Below are 25,998 nucleotides of genomic sequence, written 5' to 3'. Positions count from 1 at the left end.
AACGTGCTGAGATGTCTAGCACATCCCAAACAAAATGAACCTTCGGAAGGAGCCACTGGAGCTTGAGGTGTGGTCCTCAAGAGCAGATTGCTGCTTGCAGTTCTGCTGTTCCGGACATGCAGGTCTGCATTGCCGAGCCGGGGCCTGAGCACTTGCCTGGGGGTGATTTGCTGCAGTCTGAGAGCTCAAGCCACTGATACCGCAGGCGCGGCGTGGAAAGCCGTGGGCTTGCTGGGGTCTGAACCCAAAGCAGCCAACACCTCCGGAAAGGTTTAATTATCCCTGTTGCTACAATAGTGGCCCGGCGCCCCCTCCACCACCCCGCGCCCTGATTTCCAGACCTGGCAGGTTTTTTTCCCATCAGAATCCCAGCAAGGCTGTCACTTTGCACTTTGCAGGAACCGCCACCGCTGCCATCCTCATCGTCTGCCTCTTTACCTGGGATGCATATTTTTGAGACCAAGCTCCAGTAGACTAATTCCTCTAATAAAATGTAAAAATGCTTTTAAAACTTACCAACCCGCTATTCACTGTAACCAGGGAGGCGCAGAGAGCCATGACTCAGCATGTTAAAAGGCAGATTTAAGTTGAATACCTGGCCATTGTCCTGATTTTATACCCACCAGACTTAACTGAAAAAATATAAGTGTCTCGGTTGAATTTATCTTATTAAGGGATTTAGGTTATGTTAATGCTATAGCTTCATTAATTACCCCATATCAATAAAAAAGGCAGCTTTTAGCCTCCTAGCGAAAGAGAGGAAAAGAAATAGTGGTATCAAAGGGAACCTTCAAAGACAGCCAGAGCTGTCTCCAGGGTAATTTCTGATCCCCGCATTCTTCCCACTTCAAAGTTGGATGTATGTGTGTGTGTGTGTGTGTGTGTGGGTCGAGGGGGATGGGGAAGCTTGAATCTGATTTCTCTAATAAGTGTTGGCATCAGCCCCGTTTGATATTAGATGCAGGGAACATTTTGATTTGTTATAGCCTTTGAAATTGTTCAGACGACCTTCAGAAAAATGTTCTCTTGTTATTTATGGGGGAAGGGGGAAAAGCTGGGGAAGGGGCCTCCGGTTAAATTCGCATGCGGACGGTGCCCGGAGTTGTGCTTTTCAGCAGTTTCTAGTAATAGATGTCTGTCCTGATCGAAAGTGAAAAGTTGAAGAACAGCAGACCCGTAACACTAGTTCTATGGTGAGACTTGTTCACTTCCTGATTCTCTGGGGTGGACTGGGCACATTAAGAAGGTGACCAGGTAGAAGTTTATGGTTTTGAAAACTTGGGGAATCATGGAGAAATGTCCAACCATTGCTGGTTTACGGCCCTCTGCCCCTGCTGACGCATCACCTGTTGACCTTGCAAGGTGAAGATGCTAATAAATCAAAGCTTTAAAAGTTGAAGACCCTTGTGAGGCTTATGAGTTTTATTTGGAATTGTCAATTTTAGATAATTTATGGTACCTTGTACTATTTTTTGAAATGAAGAATTCGTAACTTTCTGAGAAGCTGCCAGGATTTTCACTGGCTGCTAAGCGAATTTCAGTGGTGATGATTGTCACATGAGCGGGCCTCAAAGCAGATTTGTCATGTTGAACTTCTACAAGAGTGCCGCCCCCCGCAACAGCTGCTACCACTTGGGGGGGGCTCGCAGTCAGCCCTCCTGAATTCTAGCTGAAAGGCGGTCTTCCTCCCAGGTTGAGAGCTGGGCCTCTGGAGACAGAGCTGGTTTTGGATTTTCTACCACATGTTCATTGTGTGATGTTGGACAGGTTACTTAACTTCTCTGAGCCTCGATGTCCTCTTCTGGGAGGTGGGGATGGTTTTATCATCCTCATCCAGATCTCTGGGAGGATTCCAAAAGCTAACACAGCTCCGTGTCCTTGGGCTCTGTGCTCAGAGTGGAGGCTGCTTGTCCTTCTCCCTCTACCCCTCCCCCCCCCCCCCTCATTCTCTCTCTCTCTCTCAAATAAAATCTTTAAAAGGGAGGGAGGGAATGAGGGAAGGAGGGAGGAAGGGAGGAAGGGAGGAAGGGAGGAAGGAAGGAAATGCAGATATAGTGCAGGCCACATGCATGGTCCTCGGTGAATGGTGTCTGCCCTTGCTGGATGTGCGGCCATGCCGATGGCAGTGGTCATTGTCATAGCTGGTGAGCCCTTGCCTTCTGATATTGGGCCATTCTGATTTTTCTTTTCAGTAAGTCAATTTGATCATCACCATTCTGATTGGTTGAGAGGACCTTTGATGTCTTGATGTTTAACCTGAGAGCAGATATGTCTGTGCTAGAGCAGTTGGTCATCTGTGGGGTTTGTTTCCATTTTACCCGAGAACAGAGCACATTCCTACCCCTAAAATACTCATTCCAGTCCTCAGAGTCCCAGAGGCTACTCCTAAGACTGCAGATTCAGCCACCAATTACCATAAGGTTGACTTTTCCATTTTAAGATCTTTCTAACGCTTGCCCAGAATACTGAGAGGTGCTTTACTTTCTTTCCCTGACATTGTAGTTCAGAATAATTTCCCGTTCATCAGGCTGAAAGTTTACAGCTTCCAGAATGCTCCTTTTTGAATATCACAGCCAGAAAAAAAATTGGTAGCCATGCCCGTCTTTGCAGTAAATAAGCTAAAGCTAATAAATATTCACTTGGATCAGTCCAGGCTCCCTGAAATGAATTTCTGAAATCTTCCTGGCCCTGAGGAGAGGCAGGGCACTGACTCCAGAATGCTCACTTAAATGGCTTTCTTTGGCATAAATCTAGCAGAAAATCAAGTACAACCTGCCTGCTGTGCGTTCGCAGCAATAGGGGAACCCATTGTTACCCGCTCCCTTTCTTACCCGTGTGCACCTGGTACGTAGGGCTTATTGTCCGACATCCTTCTGTCCCAGATGGCTGCAGCTCTTCCCTAGGGTCCTGAATTATCTATTTAAACCGCCTTTCAAAAAGAGCAGCACGCTCACTTTGAATGAGCGTGGTGTGTTATGAGAAGCCACAATTAGGCTGGAGAGTCCATCTCTTAATTAAACTTCTGTGTATTTCTCCCTGGATGATTTCTCTATTAAAACATTCCGCCGATGCTGAAGAGTTGGGTTTGTTTTCTTTTTTTTAATAATTTTCTCTTTTAAATAAAAACTAACTTTTCGGTTTATATGCAGCTTCTTCTTTTCTCTTTTTCCATGACCCCGTGTTTATGTCTTGGTCTGCCTAAGTATGTTGGGAACAGGCAGGAAGGACAAACAGTGGAGAACCTCAAAAGAAACAGTTGCCGGCTTCAAAAGGAAGGGGACCTGTGTTCGTTCCAAGTTGAGACACTGATGTTACTCTCCCTAAAATTTAGATGTAGAATCTTTGGCATCTCCCTGTCATCTTGGCAGTGATTTGGCAGAACTAAGAGATACAAAAAATCGTTCTTATTCATTCTGCACTCCCTGAATAATCTTGAAGTGCTGCATTTTTTAAGCCCTGGGCCCCACTGCGGCACTGAGGAACAGTAGGAACCTGCCTTCTCCTCCCCAGGATTACCGGCTGGCCAGCAGTTTTCTTCAACAGAATTGACAGTGTAGGGCATTCATTCCATATGAAGGAAACCTTCTTTTGAGGTTTCCTTCAGAGTCATCTGGAGGTAACATGTCACTTTTTCCCCTACAAATTGCTAGCCTACCAAATTAAAATTCTAATGCCTAAAGATTTTTTTTTTAATCAAGTCGCTGAAGGGGGGGTGGAGTACAGTGACTGAAAATTGATACCACCTTTCTGAAGAGCAGTTTAGCCAGAGTAGAACGAGAGGGGTCAGTTAGGGGCTTCTCTGGAAATCCAGGAAGGACATGGTAACACCAGAGGGGTTAGAAGAGGAGAGGTGGACCCATTCGAGTGAATGTGCAGGCAGAGTTCTTCCAGTACTTTTCCTGGGCTTGGATCTGCTAACCCTGGCCCTCTCCAGCAGGAGCCCCGCAGAGGTCCAGGGGACCCTCTCAGAATCCTCTAAACCTCCTCCATGGCCTGAAAGTTCTCAAACACGGCGCAGTGTACGTGGAACTCATTCTGAACAGGAAGAAGCCAGGGAGAACTGAACGTGTGCCTGTGCACAGACCACCTCTCAATTCCAAGGGCCGTTTTCAGAAAACCAGGTTTTGGTGTTTTCCTCAGAACAAAAACAGAACTCTGAACTTCCCCATGTCAAGTACAACACTTCACTTCCTGTCTTTTTAGAGGAATCTTCCCGCGTGATTGCTTCTCGTGTTCCCAGGTGCTCCAAAATCAATAACACAACCTATAGGCCATACAGTCGTATCTCAGGTTTCTACCGTGACCACTGGACAACCCCAAAGGCAGGTTCCAAGAGGCCCATCGAGCAGGTGTTTCAATTTGTTCGGCTCTGGAATTCATATATTAAAGTTGACTTTTTAGCACCCGTGGGACGTACTGACTCTTCTAATCTGCACTATCCTTGAGCTATCTCCCAGCACTGAATTGGGGGTAATTCTGTTTTTGCTCTACTTAATTTATAAGTATAAACTCACAGAACAATGAGAATGCATTGACTTACCGTACAAAATTGTAAAACAAAAATCCTTTTGGTTAGAAAAAGCCACTGACATGCTCTGTGCAAGACCCAGTGTAGCCCGAAGAGGATGAACCCGGCTGACTCCAAGCCCTAGCCACGACCTCCAGTTTCCTCATTTGTGAGGCAGGGGTGCCCTCGATCAAGGGTCCCTGGCCTGACCAGCCATCACAGTTACACCACTGCTTGGGGAGCAAACAAACAGATGAACAGATTCTCAGGCCCACTGTAAACCTACTAATTCAGACACTCCAAGGGAGGACAGGGAATCTGTATATCAAAATACAAAAAAATTCCCCCAGCAGCTTCTGATGCCAGCCAAGTTTGAGCATCATCAGGGTAGACCATCCATAAGAAGCCATGGGCAACTGAATGGCTCTGAACCATTGTCTCATCACCTGGAAAGTAAGGTTGTTAGTGGGACCAGTCGCATTGGTTTGTTCTAGGGATTAAATGAGCGAGTGCGTGTGGAGGGCCCCGTGTGGCAACTGGCGTGGAGCAGGTGCTCAGCAGCTGGGAGCTGCTAGTTTTTCTCCACTCAGCAGGGACCTACTGATACCTGTGACATGCTAGGTCCCACACCAGGACAGCATAAGCAAAAGAAATAAAGTTCCAGGTGGTTTTAAGTGCAATGAAAATCTCAAATTTTTGAAAAGATAATGAGAAGACAACAGGTATGGAAATAATATTTTAGACAGGGTAACTGGGAAATGACTCTCTGATAAGGTGATGTTTGAACTAAAGAAAATTAAGAGGAGCCATGTGTTTGTGGGGAAAAAGAAATCCGTGCAAAGGCCCTGAGACAGGATTGACGTTGGCATGCAAGAGAACCATGGAAGGAGTCAGGTCAGAAAAGGGAGCCAGGGGCTCCGCTCATGTGGCCTTGGATGCAACAGGTGTCTCACACTCACTTCCCTATATCCCTTCTGTTGGTTTCCTTAAATAACTGACAGGGTGAGAGAGAAGAAATTCAAGCAGGACATTTAAGATGCACATGCAGTGCCACGATTCTGTTTATTCCATAATTATGTTTATTATTTCAAGCTGATGGGTGTAACAGTAGTTACAGTGTCATCTCTCAAAGTCCACAATTCTAAAATTGGTGCTGATGATGCTTTATCTCTTTCCCCCCAGCTTGATATATGGTCCAAATCCAACTATCAAGTATTCCAGAAGGTAAGCTTTACTTTTTGCTTCTTACTCAAGAGTCAGGAAGGGAAATACGAATGCTCAAAGGTATAAACATCGGTCTTAAGTTAGAGCCTTTTTTAAAAAAATTTTTATTTTGTTGTTATGTTAATCACCATACATTACATCATCAGTTTTTGATGTGGTGGTCCATGGTTCACTGTTTGTGTATAACACCCAGTGCTCCATTCAGTACGTGCCCTCTTCAATATACCCACCACCAGGCTAACCCCTCCCCAAAAAAGTGAAAAAAGCCAGACACAAAAGGCTGCTCACAGTATGATTCCATTAATATGACATTCTGGAAAGATAAAACCTTAGGGACAGAAATCAGATCGGTGGTGTCCAGGGGCTGGGAGTCGGGGGGGAGATTGTGCCCAAAGGGGCAAGAGGAAATGTGTCAGGGCAGTGGGAATATTCTGTGTCTTAATTGTGGTGGTGATTACACATTGTGTTATGTTCCCAAACTCATGGAACTAATATACCTACTGTAGAGGGAAAACTGTGCTTTCCTTCCTGTGTAGGGAAGACCCCAGTTCTTCCCTCCTGTGTTTGTCTCCAGTGAATCTCCATTACTGTGCACATAAAACAATTCATTTCTGCTCCTCCTGGTCACCAAAAATATGGGGGTTTGCCCCACAGTAACAGGACACAAGCTGGGTGTCCTCCAGTTTAACTCAGCCTGACACGATCTCCCTGGAGCTACAGACCCCAGTCACAAGTTCAGTTATCTGTGCTTCTGTCCTCCTGGCAGTAGATCAGAGGTTCCCATGCCCCCTCCTCAGGCTCTGTCAGTTTGCCAGAGCAGCTCCCAGAACCCAGGGAAATGCTTACTTAGGTTTACCGGTTTGTTAAAGGACATGATAAAGGATACAGATGAACTGCCAGATGGAGAGATACATAGAGCAAGGTGTGGGAGGGCCTCAAGCGCAGGGGTTTTGGTCCCCATGGAGTTGGGGTGCATCACTCTTCTGGCGTTGTGTCGTCTAGTCTGGAAGCTCTCTGAACCCCATATTGCTGGGATTTTATGGAGCCTTCCTCATGTAGACATAATCGATCGTAATTCGGTTTCCAGCCCCACTCCTCTTCTCTGGAGGATGGGGGGTGAGACAGAAAATTCTAAGTCTCTGATTACCCTAATTATGGCTTGGTCTTTCTGGTGACCAGCCCCCATCCAGGTGCCCACCCAGAGTTGCCTTGTTAGACCAGGAGATGCCCCTAGTGCTCTTATCACTTAGGAAATTATGAGGGTTTCAGGAACTCTATGCCAGGAACTAGGGGCAGAGATCAAGCAATATATATACTCTTTTTCCGTTATCTCGCACCTACAAAGGGTGAATTTTGCTGTATGGAAATCATACCTTAAACAAAAACAAAAAGCAGAGGCTTTTGAGTTGTTCCACACACTCAGTTTTTAAGCTCAGTTTGTCAGAGCCCCATGGTCTACACAGGTGCCTAGTATGGGCTGAGGGAGGCGGGCTGGCCCTGTCCTCACCCTTCCCACCCCACCCCCCCGCCACTCTACAGTCTGGTCACCTCTTTTTCTGATGTCAGGCTTCCTCGTGAAATGCTATTTGTGGGAGCTGTCAGAAGAAATGTGACTAGAGGAAATCCTTTCCCGGTTTCCGATGGTAGAAGGGGCCCTTCCCCAGAGCAGCTCAGCACCTGGAGCTTACGAGGGCTCCCACCACCCTGTAGCAGCCCCTGCAGGAGGCCAGCTGCTTTCGTCTGCTCTCATCCCACCTCTGTCTCTGCTTTCGTCCAGCAGCACACGGTGGAGTTGCTTGTAATTTCATTCGGTGCCCCATCCAGCTCAATAGCATGAGCCAGGCACTCTGCTAGGTGCTAGGAATACGAGGGAAAACCAGACAGACAAGGAGGCACAAGAAGGAAGGAAGGTAACTCCAGGGTGTTAACCAGGGGGCTACAGTCAAGAACATCAGGAGGGGCCTCTCACGTTGGGGCAGTCACAGGAGGCCTTTGTGGGGCAAGACCTAAACCGAGACGGGCCGCTCATGAGAAGGAACCGGTCACTTGAAAAGCCGCGGGAGGAGATTCCCAGGCATGGCAGTAGCAGCCCACCAAGCTCATGCTGAGGAGCACTCATCCTAAGAGCCGTCGGAAGCCTGTGTGATCAGAGCGTGCAGTGGGCCGGGAGGGAGTGCTGTGGGGGACGGGGGCAGAGCCGCCGGTGGGCAGGGGCCTCTAGGTCCAGGGACAGAATTCGGATTTATTTGGTGCGGAGGAGGGACATGATTTTGAAAGCTGAGCCCAGATCGTTTCCACTTGAGTAATAGTTATGTCTGAGGGATGCCAGGTAGCTGAGAGCGAAAGCATGGAACTTTTTTTTTTAATTGAGGGGAAATTCATATAACACAATTCCGTGACTTTAATGGTGTTGTGGAGTATCCCCCCATCTAGTTCCAAAACCTTTTCATCACCCCAAAAGGAAACGCCGTCCGCATTAAGCAGTGAGCATAGGGCTCGTGTATCAAAGCAGCATAATGGACCAGCTCTCTAATGGTGTTTACTACATCACTTCACATTGTTCCCCGGACCTTCTGCATGAAAGGCTAGGCCAAGGACGGGTGCATACGGCTAGGAGAGGAGTCTGAGGCCCAATGCCACACATTTAGAGAGCCTGCGAAAGCATTAAAATTCCACAATCTGATCACAGTTAAATACAACATGCTATCCTGGGTTCGATCCTGAAACAGAGAGATTAATGAGAAAGTGAGCTTAGTCACTAATAAGTAACCAGTGTTGGTTTCTCAGCTGTGCTGAAGGAGCTGGGTCATGACAGGTGTCAGCAGTGGGGGAAACTGGGCAGGGGGTACATGGGAGCTGTGTGTACCATCTTGGCAACCTTTCCAGTCCAAAATTAAGTTTACCTTAAAAAGAAAATCATCATCTTGACTCTTCTAACACTCCTCTACCCAGCTGAGTTAGCGAGAAGCATAGTAGAGAAAATCGGTCCAGAGCCTGAAGGGAAGGTGTGTGTGGTCATAGGTAGGCTTTAGGACAGGCAGCTATATTTGAATCTTAGCCTTCTCATCTGAGTGACCACACCTGAGGCATCTACTTGCTCCGCATGCCTGAAGTCTCAGCCTTGAATGCCAATAGCTCTGTCCACGCTGGCTGCTTTTGTCGTGTTTTTCCCCAGCAGCTGGTGGAAAAGCGTTCTAAGAGAAAGAACACTGGTCATTATCTGCATCGTATTTCACTTTAATAGTGAGAAACATTAAAGCAGTTTTGGGTTTTTTGCCGGGTTTATCTCTGTGTCCTCTGTGGTAGTGCCATGAGCTACCTCGTTCCGGCCCCACAAAGGCCGTGGCTTCGGGGAGCCGTGAGCATTGCAGACCCTCACTGGTCTTTTAACAATGGTCCGATTTCCATTCAAATACCCTTTGTGAGGGAGGGGCTTGCACATGCTTGCCTTTGCACAGGTACTTTTTTTAATGTTCTGTGTAGTATTAAGTATTTTTGAATGCAAGCAGAAAGTTTATTGGGAAGTCATAAAATGTGTGAAACACAGATTTGGTGAAGCATAGATGTGGAGAGACAGCGCTATATTTTTATTCTACCCCTAAAAATAACCTGCCAAGTGCTCTTTGTATTTGTTTAAAACTACAAACACACGCTGAAGCAGCGTTTAAAATCTGACATTAGTCTAGTCGGAGAGACGTGGGCGCACCGGCCAGTTCCTCCCTCGCAGTCTGTGTGGTGGGTCTGAAGCAGTGAGAGCGGGTGCGTTTGTAGGGATGGAGATTTTACCTCACCTGCTGAATGGCATGTTGTCTGTGTGTGGGCAGAGCCCTTTCTGGAAACCCTTCATCATCCCTACCTTCACCTATTTTTAACTAAATGGACTTGACCTGATACCGACCTGTACTCAATTAAAGAACCACAGTTTGGGGACAGAAGTGCTCTCTGATTACAACTAACTACACGTAATGAAGTCCTTTTCCTGTTCCAGGGGCAGGTAAGAGTCAGTGGATTAAGGAGACTTCTGTCTTCCCTACTAAAACATTGTCTTTTTGCTGCCAAAGTAAAGAATATATTGGAAAATAATGTAGTACAGAATTAAACTTCCATCTTTTATCAGTAAAGCTTTCAGCTAATCATCACACGGAGGGGGTTGGGTATTTTGTTTAAAGAAAAAGTCATGTGCTTGCGGAAGACGCAGGTGGGCAGGATGGAGGACACATAGGGTGGCCTCACAAAGAGGCAGGACGGTCTGGTGCTTATTTTTCTGTTAGTCTCAGGCCGCATTGGTGGACAGAGGACAGACCACACAATGAAAACAAAGCTGGGACCACTTGTCTATTGCAGACTCCGGAAGCCTGGTACGATTTATGGGACAGTGGGCAGCATCTCCAACTCAAAATGCCAAAAGAGAAGGATTAGAGGGCAGCATTTCTAAACTCTGCTTTTTAGTCTCAGCTTTTTCTCAGAATCCTATTTGCTTCTTGTCCACCCACTTAAATTTTGGGTGTCCTGATGGATGTTACTGGTAGCGTTCCCCACAAAGACACTGAGAGCACTGTGGTAAACATTCCCTCCTGCCTGTCGGTCTGCTCACACCCCGTGCACGGAGACTGGGAAGGGGAGGCCCCGTTGTCTGCATTGTCTGAAAGGTTCAACCTGAAACAGGAGGGAAGTGCATTTTCAGACCACAGTGACATGGTCAGGGAGGATCCTTGGTCATCGGTAAGAAGCGATCTCTCCAGCCGAACACAGTTCCCGAATGTGCTCACCATGGCAATCAGAGACGGGAGTCCTGGGCCGCCGGCACCGGCCCTCCCCGTACGGTTGGAGGAACGCTCTCCCGGCATTGCTCTGGTGTAGAACCCCAGGACTTCCTTTCTTTGGCGTTCATTATGTGGTCGCAGTTACTGCGGACTGTGTGTGTTTCCCTGCCCACAAGCACAGCGGTAGCAGCCGCGGAGAGAGGCCTGCTGGGAAGGTGGGACCCCTCCCAGCTCTTTTCCCTCACTGTGACAAAGCAAGCTGGTGGGAGGAGGGCTGCCTCACAGAGCCCACCCGAGCTTCTGCTTGCCTTTTCATTCCTGGAAAAGAACGTCAGGAGCTAAGAGAATGGAAGTGCACACCTGTCACATTCTCCTCAGGTCGTGCACGCGGGACTCCCTGGGTTAAAAGACAAGCTCACGAGGTCCTGTCGCAGATCCTACCCCATGAAACGAGATGTGGCCTGCCTTTTGTCTGCAGCGGGGACTGTCAGTAAGCCCTTTCCCTCTTCCTCATTAGACCCCTTACCCTGGCGCAGGGAAGCGGTGGAGGGCCGGGGACAGCTTGCTGTGGGGCCGTGGCTGCCGACAGGTTCCCGTCATTTACTGTGGTGCCCCAGAGGCTCGGTGCACTTCGTCCTAGGGCGAAGAGGCTTTTTATAGCCAGCGTGTCTCCAGCAGAGCAGGCTCAGAGAATGGGACTTAGAAATAGGGGGGCCATCTGAAAGGGCAGAAGCACAAAGGGCCAGGAAGGTTTCAGGCGTGTTCATATTTTTCTGACATTTAAACTCTGCAGGGGCAGTCGCTGTTTTGATCTTTAACCTCCTCATTTCAAAACACTGTGCATTTTCATCCAGCAACTTAGGGAGAGTGAGAGCAAATCTGCAGCTACTCACTGCGTTAAGTCTTGGCAGGGAGGCTGAGGAAAGAGGTGGGACGTGTGTGCGGCCGCAGACGGGCAGCTGTGATGGGAGAGGCAGTACCAGAGGGACCGGCACATCCTCCAGAGCGTTGCCACTTGGAGGGAAGCACAAGAGTCGTCGCCCATGCACGTCCGGCTCAGAGCCCACAGCTGTTGTTCCAGAGGCTTCGGAGGGAAGAGCGGCTCTCTCGGGGCTGTGCCATCAGAACTTCGCTGCAGACGGGTGGGTTGTCCAGTGGCGGAGAGTATCCGCTTCCTCAGACATCCCCTCACTCATTCATACTCAGACACAAAGACCCGGCCTCGGCCTCGCACAGACTTTGTTAGGGGGTGTCAACTGAGTGGCCACCCGGGCCGTTTCCACACAAGAGACGGAGTCGTCCGGAGAAGAGTCACTGCTCTGAAATTTGGGATCCACTGAATACCTCCCACAAGTTGAGTGCCTGCCCAAGTGGTACGTGATAAACCTCACTTGTCACTAATCCCAGGTCCCAGGAAGGGGAGCCATCCCAAGGACTATGGCTCCCAGAGGACGAGACTAGCTCTTCTGAAGGAGGCCGTGTGGCCTGTCTCACCGGAGCGTGTGTACCTGCTGCAGCATCGCACATCGCCGAAGCAGCTCAATAAACAGTCATTTCAGTCTCCTCTGTAATATCTAAAATTTCTTCCTACCGGCTCATTTACGTTCCTTTCCGAAAGCCCCCTTGAAATGCCACGAAGACCTGGAAGCGCCTACAGCTGTGGCCAGATCTCGAAGCCCTGGTGCCACGTCTCCATCCTTGCCCTCGCTCGGTGTCCTGATTAGGTGAGGCCGTCGGCAGAGGCCCCCACGCCTACAAGGGTTCTGCAGCCTCCAAAAAGGGGTCTCTTCTGTGTTGTAGAAGGGACCTCTCCTTTTTCCGGATCCCATCACTCTGACAGTGCCCTTTTCTCTTAAATCCTGGTTAACTTCTCAAGGAGGAGACCTTACCTTTTTAGACCAGATATGGTGGCACTTGGCGCTGTGTTTCCGTGCATCCCATGGCTGCCTCGTAAGTGTGTCTTGGTGCTCCCAGACAGAGAAAACCGCGGGCACCCCTCTCACCAGTGTGAGGGCAAGTGGGCAGACTCCAGACAAGGGACAGTGAGGGAGCAAGGCCCGCTGGAACCCAGTATCATCAAGCTGTCGACGCACTTCAGGGAAGGAGAGGTGGCAGACAATCCCAGGGTCATCTCCAGGGGCGGCTTTTCCTAAGCTGACAGCTGGGCTGGATTGACCAGGTTGGATAAACAGAAGGAAAATGGGAGTGGATATTGTGGAGTGTCAGCCCCAGGGGCCGTGGGTGCTGAGAATGGCTGGGAGGGGTCATTCCACTCCCCCTACTGCCTTTTATCACCACCTTTTCTCTTCAGGGGCAGGCTTGAATATTCACAAGCTTCTAAACCCAGAATAGATTGGATAATGGATTTTACCCTTATGATACCCCAATACCTTCCATCCGCAAGGCTCCCTCCACCACCCCTGAGCATGGTAATGACCAAGAGCCTTGTTCAGGTCCTCACAGGTACTCAGTTTCACGGTTAGAGTGGAGCAGGAAAGCCCGGGCCCATCCTGCTGGTTCATGGCTCTGTGCCATTAGAAGAGTCCCAGAGGAGTCAGTCTCGATTCTGGAGCTCGTTTCTTCCTAAGGGATCACACAAGCCTCGGGATACCCCAGGTCAGAATCCAGCAACGGCTTCTGGGAAGCCTGGCCGCCCACCATTGCCCAGTCCCCATTCCCACAGCCCAGCAGGCTACCTCACGCTGCAAGGCAGCTTTCCGGCACCGAGCCTGCCCCCCTTTCTCAGGCCCTGGCCCACTTGCCCACAGTGACCTTTCCTGGGAGAGGCAGTGGCTGAGAGCCATTCTGCCGTGTGTTCAGTCCCCTACTGACCACTGCTCCCTGTGTGGTCTAACTTGCCTCAGTCTCCCCATATGTAAAATGGACATCATACGAGTCCCTGCCTCACAGAAATGGGGTGAGGTTGAGTCCACAGGCATTCCAGTCCGTGGCACACCCAGTTTCTCTCAAGTGCTTGTTGGCAGTGAGCACTCTCCTCTCTAGGAAGCTGTCCTCCTCCCGCCAGTCTCTCGCCTTGATGACCACTGCTCACATCTTCTCATGTCTTCACTGTTGCCTCTTCATGGTCTCTTCACAGTGGACACAGATGTGAGGCCTCGGGTTCTGGAGTCAGACGGGCCTGGATGTGCATCCAGCTCTGCCGTGTGGACTGGCCAGCTGGGGATGTAGCCTCTCTCCGGGCTTCAGGTCCCTTGGCCACAAAAAGGGGCAGTAGTAGAACCTACCTCGTGGGGTGCGTGCTGTGAGGATTCCGTGTGGAGTGCTGGGCACTGTGGTTGTGTCCAGAGGAAGTGCTCAGTGCATGACAGCCGCTGTTCCGGGGTCAGGGGAAGGCCACGGAACTCAGAATCCACGGCCCGCTTTACGTAAGGGGATCTGCCGTGACAGCCCCACACACTCCCACCGAAGCAACCACCGTGTTCCTCTTTCTCCAGGCAGAGGGTCTCCCGTGAGCTACACAGGGAACAAGGCACCTGGAATGACAACCCCCCAGCAGTGCCCTGACGTGCTGACACGGAATCACAGTCTCAGGACCCGGAACGTTCCCTCGTGTCCCGAGAGGGCCCGTGGCACCTCTGGTGATCCCCAGAAGGCGCCCGAGAGCGATGTGTTCGGCCCGCCCGGCAGTGCCCGCGCACAAGGCCGCCTCGCGGGCGGGGCGCCCTCCCGGCTCTGCACACCGGGTTCTCTCCCCTGCAGCTGCCTCGGCTTTGGTAGGGAAGTAGGGGGGATGGTCTGGATTTTCTTGGGAGCCCAGATGTCTCCGGATGTGTTTCTCTAACTGCAAGGCTGTTGCCGCAGAAAATAACATCACACCAAGCGGGTACAGAACAGTTCAGGTATCTTTGGGGCTTGGACTTTGCTGGCAGCCAGCAACAGAATCTGGCATTTTACCATCTGGAAAGCATTGAACTTTTTTTCGTTCATCTAAATGAAGAGCTTTAATTCCTTAATCCTGGGAAATGTCAAGGACCTTTTGTGTGCAGCTCCTCTCAGCCCCGCACAAGGGCTTTGGCAGAATGAGGCTGGTCGGGACTCTGGAGAGTTCCCTTGTGGCCACTCGGGGGTTTCCCTGTTCACCCAGGCCCTCCTCCCCGCCGTGCCCCACGACCTCAGCTTTTCCCACTCCCAAACCCCCTTTCGATCTGCTCCCCTAACGCCCCTGGCCAAAGGTAAATCAGTAGAGTCCCGCCTTCTCTCGCGTTCACTCAGGGCCCCGTCAGGTGCGTGGCACAGTGCAGCGCCACCTTTTTGAGCACTCTCCTCCCGTGGATGCCCTGAGCTGGGCCCCCGGAGGGTACACGAGCCCAGCGTGGCCTCGTCCTCACGGAGGGCACAGCCTGGGGCGAGGCCGGGCTCCCGGTCACGGTCAGGCGAGCGCAGGGCTGGGCTGTGCACAAGTGCTGCTGGGGCTACGGGCCAAGGGGCAGGAGGGCTTCAGGGAGGAGCATCCCAAGCTTGAGCTCAGAGTAGTCGGGAAGGCAGGTTTGGGAGGAGGAACCCTTGGAGCGGCTGGCGGTGTGGGAGCGTGTCATGGGGCTGGGGAGAGACAAAGCTGGGACCCAGCTCATTGAGGCCCTCACACCCTTTTCCATGGTGTTTTCAGGTTCCAGGGGGTGGGGTGGCGGGGCGGGTTGTCGTTGTTTTGCCTCTGGAGGCCATCAGCCACCAGCCTGCACTCAGATCCGGGGAGTTCGGGGGCTTCCCTTCAGGGTGTCCGTGGCATCTTGGCTGCAACTTTAAAGAGATTGGAGTGAAACCCCCAAACCAAACCAAAAACTCCTTTATGGCAGCCCTGGCATGTGCCACAGGCTGTGTTCAGTACTTTATAGACAAGGTCTCACCCTTCTCAGAGCTTGATCTCAAAACTGTGGCCACTTTTCCAGCAAGATGGAGCAGCAGGGTCCATCTTCATCTGTCCAGTTCCCACCCGGACAGCCCTGCCTCTGCTCTCACCCCCGGCAGTGCCCAGGCTCCAGGGGACAGTTAGAAGCCCTTCAAAGCCCAGCCGATGGCCCCTCCATCGAGCAGAGAGAGAAGTATTGATCTTGTCTGAGTAATCCCCAGTCCCCCCGAACTGCAGTGCTTCTTCCTCAGGCCTCCAGGCCTGGTGAACCCGCAGCATACAAATCCAGGGTGCAGATGAGAGACTTGGGCCGCATAATAAAAATGAAACCACCTGCCTCCGCTCTACTGTACTTTTCTCCCGGTTTTAGAAGTGCGTCCCTGCTCCGTTCCCCATCGCCCCCAGCACTTTCAGGAGTGACTTCATAGCATTCCCATTTTGAAATACTGATGGCTTCTCTTTTCATGGAATGAGTACTCCTGGGACTGTTTTAAATATTCTTTGTAAAGCAAGGGCTTCTCCTCGGAGCAGTGTTGCTGGCAGGGATTACGGTCTCTTTAAACATTTAACACATGAGGTTCACATCTTTGACTCCTGGACCCACACAGAATGTTCTCATTCTGAGACATTCCCAGTGCCCCTCTCCTTAAGGATGGGTCTGTCCTTGGCAGAACCCTGAGTAGAGACCCCAAACTCTTGGGCTCATCTCCTTACGGAGCACTCAAGTATATCCAGTGAATGAAAGTTCATTTTTATTCTTTGACTTGCAGCATGTGTACGACCAAGTGGCAAATGTTTGGTTTGTGCTCCAAAGTCTCTTTGAAGCCCATCAAGATGGGAAGAGGCTTCTAGCACCAAGAGCCGTGCTGCTCTGACAGTCTCCCTGGTTCTGAGCTGGGTTCTCCAAGCTCTTTGTAACTGGCCCAGAAGCTGAGAACTAGGTGGGGCGATAGAAGGTCACATCAGAGCAGCGGGTGGGTTCCTGGAGTGGGGCAGATCGGCTCATCCTTTTTATTAGAACGAAGGGCTTTAATGTCACAGCTGGTTGGCCTGAGGGTGGAGCTCCGCACAGATGTACCCTCAGGGTGTGCAGCCAGGCCCTGCAGCAGCATCCACTGAAAACCTAAACCCAGGGGTGCCAGTGATCCCAGCCTCATGCTCCTTTACCAGGGCCAGCCGGGAGAGTGATGCGGCCAAGGTCACCCAGCTAATTAGTGATGAATCCTGGACTGAACCCTGTCTCCTGACAGCTCCACATCACCCTTCCTGGCACGCTGCCTTTGGTTATGTTAATGTAGGCCAGAGAGAATGTTCTCTTCGGAGTATGTAGAAGCAGGTATTAGCTGGAGGGAAGCCAGAATCTGGGTCTCTACCAGGCTTCTCTTTTAAATAAGCAACTCCTAAACACTTGGGTACTTAACTTTCCCTATTAATCTTGTGGGACACACTTTTAATAGAAGCCTCAGCTCTGCTGGCTCAGTGGGGGCGGCCGCGGGCCTCACGGGCTGTGTGCGGGCAAACACTTGGCTCCGCGCCATCAGCCCATCGCAGCAGGAAGCGTGGCGTGACCGCCAGAGCCCAGGGCCGGCTCAGCGCCCCCTGGCCGCAGCCCTCGCCCTGCTGGTGGGAAGCAGGCAGTGGCCCACAGCGGCCCATTCCTCTGGGGCCCCTAATGCTGCTGACGTCACAGTCACCTTGGGGAGCTTTGTGACCACACACATCCCGGCCCCCAGCCTGGATTCCCTTTTAGAAGCTGAGGGACGGTGCCCCCGGCACCACCTTACTTCTGTGCGCCTCGCCTCTGCTGCTCGGCCAGCTCTCCACCCTGGCCTGGAGGCCCACGCATAGGCAGGGTGATGCCTACAGCCTGGGCGAGCCCAGGAATCCCTGAGGACAAGCCCTGGGCCACCAAGTAATGCAGTACAGCCGGTCCCTGACTTACAGTCTTTCAACTTAGGATTTTTCGACCTTCGAATGGTGCGAAAGCAATACACATTCGGTAGAAACAGTACTTCGAAGTTTGAATTTATCTCAAGCTAGCGCTGAGCGAGTGGTATGATGCTCTCTCGTGAGGCTGGGCAGCAGCTGCGGCCCTCGGTCAGCCCCGCCTTCATGAGGGTGACCAACCCCTCCGCCGACAACCCTTCTGCGCGTCACTTTCGGTACAGTATTCAGTACATTACATAAGATACTCTGCATTTTATGTCATCTTGCCTCAGATGGTTCTGCCCAGCTGTAGGCGAGTATAAGTGTTCAGAACACGTGTAAGGTAGGCCAGGTTAAATGCATTTTCAGCTTAACGGTGGGTTTATCAGGATGTAACCCCGTTGTAAGTCGAGGAAGATCTGGACCACAGACTCTGTCTTTAGAAGAGTAAACTGCTGGGGAATGATAGCATATCGAGAGTTTTTGCCCCCTCCCTGTGTCTCACTGACCCTTTCCGTTTGTCACCACTCCGTCCTTTGTTCTTCCCCAACGGATAAAGAACAAAGTCTTTGTGGTCGCCATGAAACCCGGGCCCTGTGGGGCTGACCTTCAGCACAAAGTAGCCTTGCCGGCTCTGCCCCCGTTTTCTCTGCCCCGCGGCTGGCCAGAGGCCACCAGTGGGAAAAAGAATTTGGACTTGACATGCCAAAATGTAACGGAGGATTCCCCCTCTCTTTTGCAACCCCCGTTTATTCTTAAGCAGTGTACTTCGGGTTTCCCTTAATTAACATATGTGCACCCTGACCGAAGGCTGCCGGCTCTTGTTTGCCCTGTCTCCCCCTTCATTCTCCATGGCAGGGAGACTCCACCCAGAGACCCTCTTGAGGGCCCACCTGTGTCAGGCCCCGTTGGGTTGGGTGCCTGGGATGTGATAGCGAGCAAGAGGCAGAGGGAGAGCTGTGTGAGTGGCAAGGGCTGGGGCATAAGTGAAGAGACCAGCCCAAGTCCTGCCTCCCTAAGAGTCCTGGGGGCCATGCCCTTCTGGGGAGGGGGTGGCCTGGGTGTGCGGCCTCTGTCCAGGCCCAGGCTCCTGCTGTGCTGCTCTGGAGCTGCTTGAGTGGGCCGGTCACTTAACCTCCCGTGACCCCTTCCTCTCTTAGAAACGGGCTCATCACAGCGCCCTCCCGCTGCGGTCGTAAGGATTAGGCGAGAGAAAGATCGGAAGACCCACAGTGGGGTGGGTGCTGCCGTTCAAGTGCTTTCCCTGCACTGGCACATCGAATCCTTGTCCAAGGTCATGCGGCTCGTAAGTAACAGACAGCGCTCAGACCCACGCCGTCTGGCTCACAAGCCCCGACTCCTGCCAAGCCTTGTGGTGTAGACCACCTCATGCAGGGCTTCAGCTCCTACCGCAGGCAGCTCTGCTTTGGCTTTGGCCAACATAACTCGTGATCGCCCAAGCACCCTCTCACTCTCGGATTGAAGACGTCAGAAGCTCCTTGCACACAGTATGGTGGAGGAGCTTTGGGAGACTTGTTTTGACTGGCATCTCCTTCACCAGTGTGTTGACTGGCGGCTGTTTCAAGGGCTCTTGAAAGATTCCTTTCTCCCTCAGAGCTTAGTTCCCCGCCAGTTTGGGTGCATGAAGACCTTCTCTGCTGATTTGAGCTGGGGACAGAATTTCGGTAAACCCTGGTTGGCAGAGGAGGAAGAGGAAGCTGAAAGTGAGACTGATGAAGTCCCTCAGATCTGTGATGGGCCATGGGAATGTCACCCTCCAGCCATGAGCTGGGAGGGGGCGTGCAGCCCAGACTGAGCCAGAGCGTCAGCAGTGCTCCTTGCCTGGAGGTGAAAAGCCCCTGTGTGGCTGTCTACTCACTGCTTTTGTTTTTTTTGTTTTTAAGTAAGCTCTGCCCCTAGTGTGGGGCTCGAACTCACGACCCCACGATCAAGAGTTGCACGCTCTACCGACTGAGCCTGCCAGGCGCCCCTGCCCACTGCTTTCTGAGTGGCCCTGTCCCTCTGTGCCTGAACTCTCCCACCCTCGCTGGTTACCTGGTGTCACTTGCCCTCTGCTCTTCTTTGCGGGGTCCCCTGTCTTGCTGGTCTGTTGTTACTTCGTCTGCTTCGTCTGCTCCTCCCTCCCTTGCTCTAGGTCTACTTTGATCTGTTCTTAGAGTCTTTCCTAACTCACTCACTGGAGGGATGAATGGCCTCCCCTCCCAGGAGCATTAGTGCCCTTCCTCAGCCTCCCCCGCCAGGCAGGGTGGCTCTGATCTGCCAGGGGAGTCTTAGGAGCTGTACCTTATGGTGGGGCCATTACATTGGGGCCCGAGCCTCGGCTGGGCTGGCACAGAGTAGATTTAAATTAGTTAATAGCAAAATATTTTTGTTGCCCCGGGCCTGTCTTTTTTAACATCTTAGATGCTGAGCAAAAAACAAAACAAAAAAGCAACTTTGTTATTGAAAAGTGTAAAACAAGGAAACCGCAAAGGTAGAATGCTTTGACAGAAGGGAAGATCATTGTAGGTGAATTTTCCCCACACTCTACAGCCATGCCTAAGCCTGGTGCTTTGGAGTTTGGCCACAGGAACCCCAGAACCAGGAGTGGAGGAGTTTGTGAGGAAGGGAGAGAAAATATAACAAATCTGTCAGCTTTGTTTCCTTCTATTAAGATGTCTGTCATTAGTGATGGAAAAGTGGGGAAATTAAATGATCATATCAGCACGAGAAAAAACTGCCACCATTTGGCAAGTTAAGGGAGTAGTTTATACTGGACCTTGTGAAAAAGTGGCTAAATTTGGCCAGATTGCCAACCTAATAATAGAGAAACTAATTAGCTGCCCTGTCCGGGAGCCAGAGGCCAAAACAGCGCTGTGGTGGATCTGGAGGACCTGGAGGAAAGTGAGGCTCAGGTTCTGTTCATTTTCTGGTTCATTCAGTTGTTCCGCTCTCGAGCGAACAGCTGTCCAGCAGCCACATTGCACATCTCCTGACCTGGGCTTCTCGTCGGGCCTCTGGTGCACCAAGGACTTCACTGGGCTGGGACGTGTGGCAGACGATACCTGGGCCCCTGGGGCCTGTGCCTTTTTCAGAACCTGTGTTGCCGGCCCGGGGTTCCTGTTGGGAGGGGTGTCCCCGGCTTGGGCCTTGCAGCCTCTGGGCTCAAACACCCACTGCCCTTCCCCAGCTGTGTGACCTAGCCACCTGCCCAACCTCTGGAAGTCTCCATCTCCTCTTCTATAAAATGAAAAGGAGAGAACACCCACCTAGGTTAACTTTCAGTTTACTGCTGGCTTTTATATGTTGGTCACATAAAATGCTTCCTGTTAAAAATTCTACAAAGAAAACACGCAGCCAAACAAAGCAGGCCAGCCTGGGCCGTGGCCTCTGGGCGGCCAGTGTGACCGGGGAATCCAGCCCCAGGACAGTGCTCAGGCTGCTGAAGTGGACGGATCTAGGCCCGTCCCAGGGGACTCCTGGGACTAGTGATGAGCTGTCCACATCTGGGGAAAGGAGCACACCCGCAGCTAGGGGACAGCAGGCCACCGGCAAGCAGCTAGCCTGGCTTCCCCGCTATGACAGCACTCATGTGTGGGGCAGGGCTTGTTAGAAGCATTGCAAAATAAATAGCAGGGGCTGGAGAAAGAATTCTCCAGAAACTCTTTCTTTTGTAAACTTCCCATGAAATGGCACTTGCACTGGTGGTTTTATTTAGCAGGGGGTCTGGGTGGGCAGGAAGCAGCCTCCAAGCTCAGGGGCCGTGGGGCCCAGGTTGCTTTGCTGTGTTCTGTAGCCATAATTTCACCCCACCGATCACCACCCAGCGTCTTGCCAAGTTATCATTACTACTGTTTAAAAAAAAAAAGCGTTGCTCATTTTAGAAAGCTGTCTGTCAGAAATGCTTAAAATAAAAACAGTCTGCACTTGAAAGGATAAGTACCACTTATCTTGAAAGTCACTTGGGTAACAATTTCTCGGCAATGTTGGATATGCAACCTGTAGCTGTGTTTTCAAGAAAGCCGGTACGGATGTTCCTGGTATGTGGCCTTTAGTGAGTGGGCATTTTTAAGTTTATTTCTTGATTCAACAAATATGTGTTGAGCACCTGCTAAATGCCGGGTGATGTTCTAGGCCTTAGGGACGTAGCATGAACGAGATGGGCCTGATCCCTGTCCCAACAGAGCTAATCATCTTGTGGGTTCACCAGCCACCAGGCAGGCCACAGAAGTCCAGCAGGGAAAGAGTGCTCGTCCAGAGGCGAGAGGAGCAGAAGGGGGAGGAGACAGGCAGGGCTGCAGCCTGGCTGGAAGGAAGGTGCTTCACATGCACCGCCATTTATTTAGGGAAAGTGAGGCTCAGGTTCTGTAAGCTAGGGCGCTGTGTCCTCACTCTCTCGGGGTGTGGCCTCTCTGACCTTGGGTGTGGGCACAGCTAGACTGACTTCCGGATCCTTTGCAACTTACCATGTGGAGCGTGGAGCAGCCCCTCCAGGTTCCTTCCACCTGACTGCTTCACCCGTCCGTTGGCGCACATGGTGTGTGGGGACAGCTAGAAACTGGGGGGGTCTATACCAGGTAGACCCATGTTTACTCCTGCTCAAGTTGATCATTTTACCTGGGTTTTTTTTGTTTGTTTCATTTTGTTTTTTAACCACATTTATAATGACAAGAATCCCTAGTAAAGACAGTCAGCTAAACCATGAGTTTGAACACAGCTGTCAAATTAGGTATCATCTATTAATTTGCTAATTGATGGCAGGCATTAGCAATTCGAGGTGTCAAATTTCAGAACTACAAGGGATCTTAGACTACTCCCTTGTTTTTCAGAAGGGACATTGAGACCTAGAGAGATTAAGTAGTTGGGGGCTTAAGGCCAGTGTGCATTCTGTCTGGTCACCGGTTGCCTCTAGTAGGGCCTAAAGCAGCTGTGCCCTCAGCCCCGCTGATGAAGCCTCCGCTTGGAGTTTGGGGACAGTGGGTGTGGCCCACCAGGATGCTGAAAATAGGCCACAACTTTGGGAGAGAAGACCACACTTTGAGTGGCAAGACTTCTCCGAAGGGTAATAGGAACTGTGAGACCCAAGGGAAAGATCATCAGAAATGACCAGATCCTGGGTGACAGAATCATAAAATCTCGTACGACTACAAATTGTGAGATAGAATGAGAATTACAGGAAGCAGGCAGATCAGTTCCCCTGCCAGGGACATTGTTCCAGTGTGAAGATGAAGTCGAATGTGGACAGGTGGAAAAGCTTCTTTGCATCCATGCAGTGTTATCCTGCAGTGACTTGGCTAAAAAACATCTGTGGTCTGCCGGTCTTTCCCTCTCCGCCAGCCTCGGGCCATGCCCCTCCTCTCAGGTGCTGCCCCTGGCCTGGGTTTCCAGTTGCTGGAACTCACTCCTCCTACCTCCAGGCCTGAATACTTGGCGTCCTCTCTGCCTACAACAGTCCTCTTCCCCTGTCCCTGCTCCCCAACTTTGCTAATTTTCGTACTTGAGATTTTATTTTAGATGCCCTTTCCCCCAAGAGGCATTCAGAAGCAGATTGGTTTATCATAGAAAGGGAATGCATTGGTTTAGTTTTCTCTGTGCTGGTTTGGACTGGCCTCTAACTGCAGTCATTATCCTTGGTTCCAGGTGACGGACCATGCCACCACTGCCCTGCTCCACTATCAGCTGCCCCAGATGCCCGACGTCGTGGTCAGATCCTTCATGGTAAGTGGACTTAAGAGTCAAGTCTCCTTCGAGAACCTTGGCTTCCTCCAAGTGAGCAGGCAGCTCAGAAGGTTGCTGTTCCATCTCTGGACCGCTAGGGCCTCACAGTGGGAGATGGGCCAGTGTAGAACTGATGCTTTCTTTAAACCGGGAAGGGGTTTATGAGAAACCGTTTCCCACTTAATTAACTGGTGTTTTCTGTCAGGCTGAACAAATGGTGGTTTCAGGAGTGATCTCCCAACACAGTTTCCCACATTGATTTAGTCAATAGATATTTATTGAGCTCCTAATCTATGCCAGGCCCTGTGCTTGGCGCTGAGCAGGTAGCAATGACTAAGACAGATCTTGCAGTGCCCCCCCAAGACGTACATTGTCAGAGCTGGAGCTCGGGATGGGGAGTGACCCCAAAACAGCCAGACAGCCATTGCCCTGGTGTGTTGGAGTCCGCTCCTGCCAGCTCTTGTTACATGTTGAGAATTTTGCGATCTGGTTGTTCAACCATTGGTAGCTTGAAATTGAACCAGAATATTTGCACCACGAAATCAGCAAACGCTGCAAGTCAGGACTTGCCGCCCGCCCCTAGGGCTGATTCCTCTGCACACCTCTGCCCAAGTCTGTCACGTGACCAGCGTTTGGCCTAAGCAGGGCCATCGGCCAGCTCTGCTAGATGCTGCCGGGCAGAACTGGCAGCTGTGTGTTCAGCATCATGCGGACATGGCTTCATGCTCTCCCCTCGGTAGGCGCCATCTTTCACGGCGGCTAAAACTCCCTTTTCAGCGCATGCTAGGAAGGCTGCCAGTTAGAGACCTACTCAGAAGACCTACCTGTTAGCAAGTCCAAATCAGTGTTGACAGCCAGGCGGAGTAGTGCTTATCCGCTTCATCCCGTCACGGTTTGCCTCAGCAAGTGAGCTTCTTAGAAAACCTGCAGTTCATTTCTTGGAAGACGCAAACCCGACTTATTGATCCACTTCACCACGCTGGGGAGGGCGAGCTAGCAAACCCGGGCACTCGGCAGAGCCGCGCATGAGGGGCTGTCTCCTGTGTCGAGAGGACGAGTCAGCTGACAGTCTTCGGCAAGCTCTTCTTTTTTGGACAGATACAGAGTCTTGCTTTTTAACCTAACATGTTGTCATGCCCAGTTTCCCTTTGGTAACTGACTCTGGGATTTGGGAAGGATCTGAATTTGATCAACACTGGAGGATAAATAGTTTAGCTGAATGATCCATCGACCTCCTCGAGTTTATTGCCAAAACCTCAAACACCTGGCCTTTGGAAGGGGGACGGTATCGATGGGCCACAATCTGCCACCACGAAGGCAGCTGTGATGTGATAGAAGTATTTGTATCAATAAACTCGACCTACCTCTTCAAGGAACAATTTTCTCTTATTGACGTAATGCAGGAGGACATTAAATGATGAGATTCAGTGCCCCTGTCACAGTGAGAACTTGCTTAACTTGCTTGCCTATTGTTGTGGGGTTTGAGTTGGTTTTTTGTTGGGTTTTTTTTTTTTTTTTTTTGGTAGCGAATCTCCTTGAGTTTGAGAATTGAGTTATGGGAGTCTCATCCTTATGTATGATGCCCGAGAGAACTCTGCACTCTGAACCACTCAAGTGTGTATTTGCCGCTTATTATGTTATTTGGTGGCACCAGGTTGTCCCCACCCTCCCCCAGGTGCGCGTTGGGCTACATTGTGACAGTGAATGATGACCTCTGAAATCAAATTAGAAAGAAGGCATGTTGACCTCAGTGGAGAGTTTGAACATTGTCATCGATGCGAAGTCTTCCTCCACACGTGTCCGTGCCCGCTCCTCGGTAGCGAACAAGGCGAGAATCACTGTGCCTCTTCAGGAGACACGGGACACAGGAGTGAAACTTGGTTCTGTGTGGCCCTGAGCCCCAGGCTGTGCACTGTGCATGGCCACTCCTTCGGAAGCACTTCCTGCTCCTGAGAACCAGAATTCTATCTAAAACTCCCTCGGGGGGGGGGGGGGGGGGGGGCGGTGCTGGGGGAGCACCAGAAGTGAAAATCAGCAGCGTTGTGACTTTGTGGATTCTGCATGCAGCACTCTGGTGAAATCACAGGCCATCTTTTGGGTCACAGCCAACTTGAGTTCTCTGGCCTCAAGATCATTAGGCTTGACAGGAAGGATGACATTGGAAGCACCCGGATCCCATTTCTTTTATTTCTCTCCTCACTTCTCTTTTTAGACCTGGTTAAGAAGTTACATAAAGCTGTTCCAGGCCCCGTGCCAGCGCTGTGGGAAGTTTCTACAAGATGGCCTTCCCCCGACGTGGAGGGATTTCCGAACCCTCGAAGCCTTCCACGACACCTGCCGTCAGTGACCCAGCCCCAGCCCGGCCTGCGGGCCCCATCCAGCACCTTCCCAGACAAGCCCTCAGTCGGATGGCTCAGACCTATCCTCCCCGCCCAGACACAATACCGCCACTCGGCCCGTTCCTAAAGCATATCGTACGTTAAGGCTGAGCCTCTTGCAGAGCAGATTCCATCTCGTGTTGATGGGACTAATTCTACACTGTAACTGGTTATGGAAGGCAGAGAAGACCTTTTTAGAACTCAGAATAAGAAAGTTAAGCAGCATGTTCTTCTTTGTATGTTAGCAACGCTGGTGAATTGATCCTCCTAGGTCTGCGTTCTAAGTCATTTTCACGAGCCATTATCGTTTGAATGAGCCCATGTTCATATATATTGTCACGCTGGGTGTTTTGTTTCGTTTTGTAACTTATATTTTTTTTTTTATATAAGCAGTAAACCTTTTGTACCCCGGACAAGGCTTTGTCTCCTGTTTCTTAAAGCACCTTCTACACTCAGTTGAGTGAACATGTGAGCAGGTCTGGGCCTTTTGAAGAAAAAAACCACTTAGTAATGTCTTCGTTTAAAACATTGTTCTTTCTGGGGACACATTTCCTTGCTTCTTGCTTTTAGGAGAGAGGACAGTGTTGGCAAATACTCCATTTCAAAGACGTTTTT

General features: G+C 50.9%; 1 protein-coding gene across 1 annotated transcript in view; it reads left to right on the top strand.

The window, feature by feature from the left end:
• Positions 1–25,764, top strand: part of MED27 (mediator complex subunit 27) — a 204,073-nt gene extending 178,309 nt beyond the window's left edge. Inside the window, exons 6-8 of the mRNA XM_032418812.1 lie at positions 5,690–5,731; positions 22,928–23,005; positions 25,218–25,764. Coding sequence (XP_032274703.1) covers positions 5,690–5,731; positions 22,928–23,005; positions 25,218–25,352 — 255 coding nt within the window. The 3' untranslated portion in view covers positions 25,353–25,764. The remainder of the gene's footprint in view (positions 1–5,689; positions 5,732–22,927; positions 23,006–25,217) is intronic.
• Positions 25,765–25,998: the final 234 nt, after the last annotated feature.

This window comes from Phoca vitulina, unplaced genomic scaffold (assembly GCF_004348235.1).
Source record: "Phoca vitulina isolate PV1807 unplaced genomic scaffold, GSC_HSeal_1.0 scaffold21, whole genome shotgun sequence".
NCBI classification, from domain to species: domain Eukaryota; kingdom Metazoa; phylum Chordata; class Mammalia; order Carnivora; family Phocidae; genus Phoca; species Phoca vitulina.
Note: the sequence above shows the minus strand (reverse complement) of the source record. Positions and strands in the feature narration are given on the sequence as shown.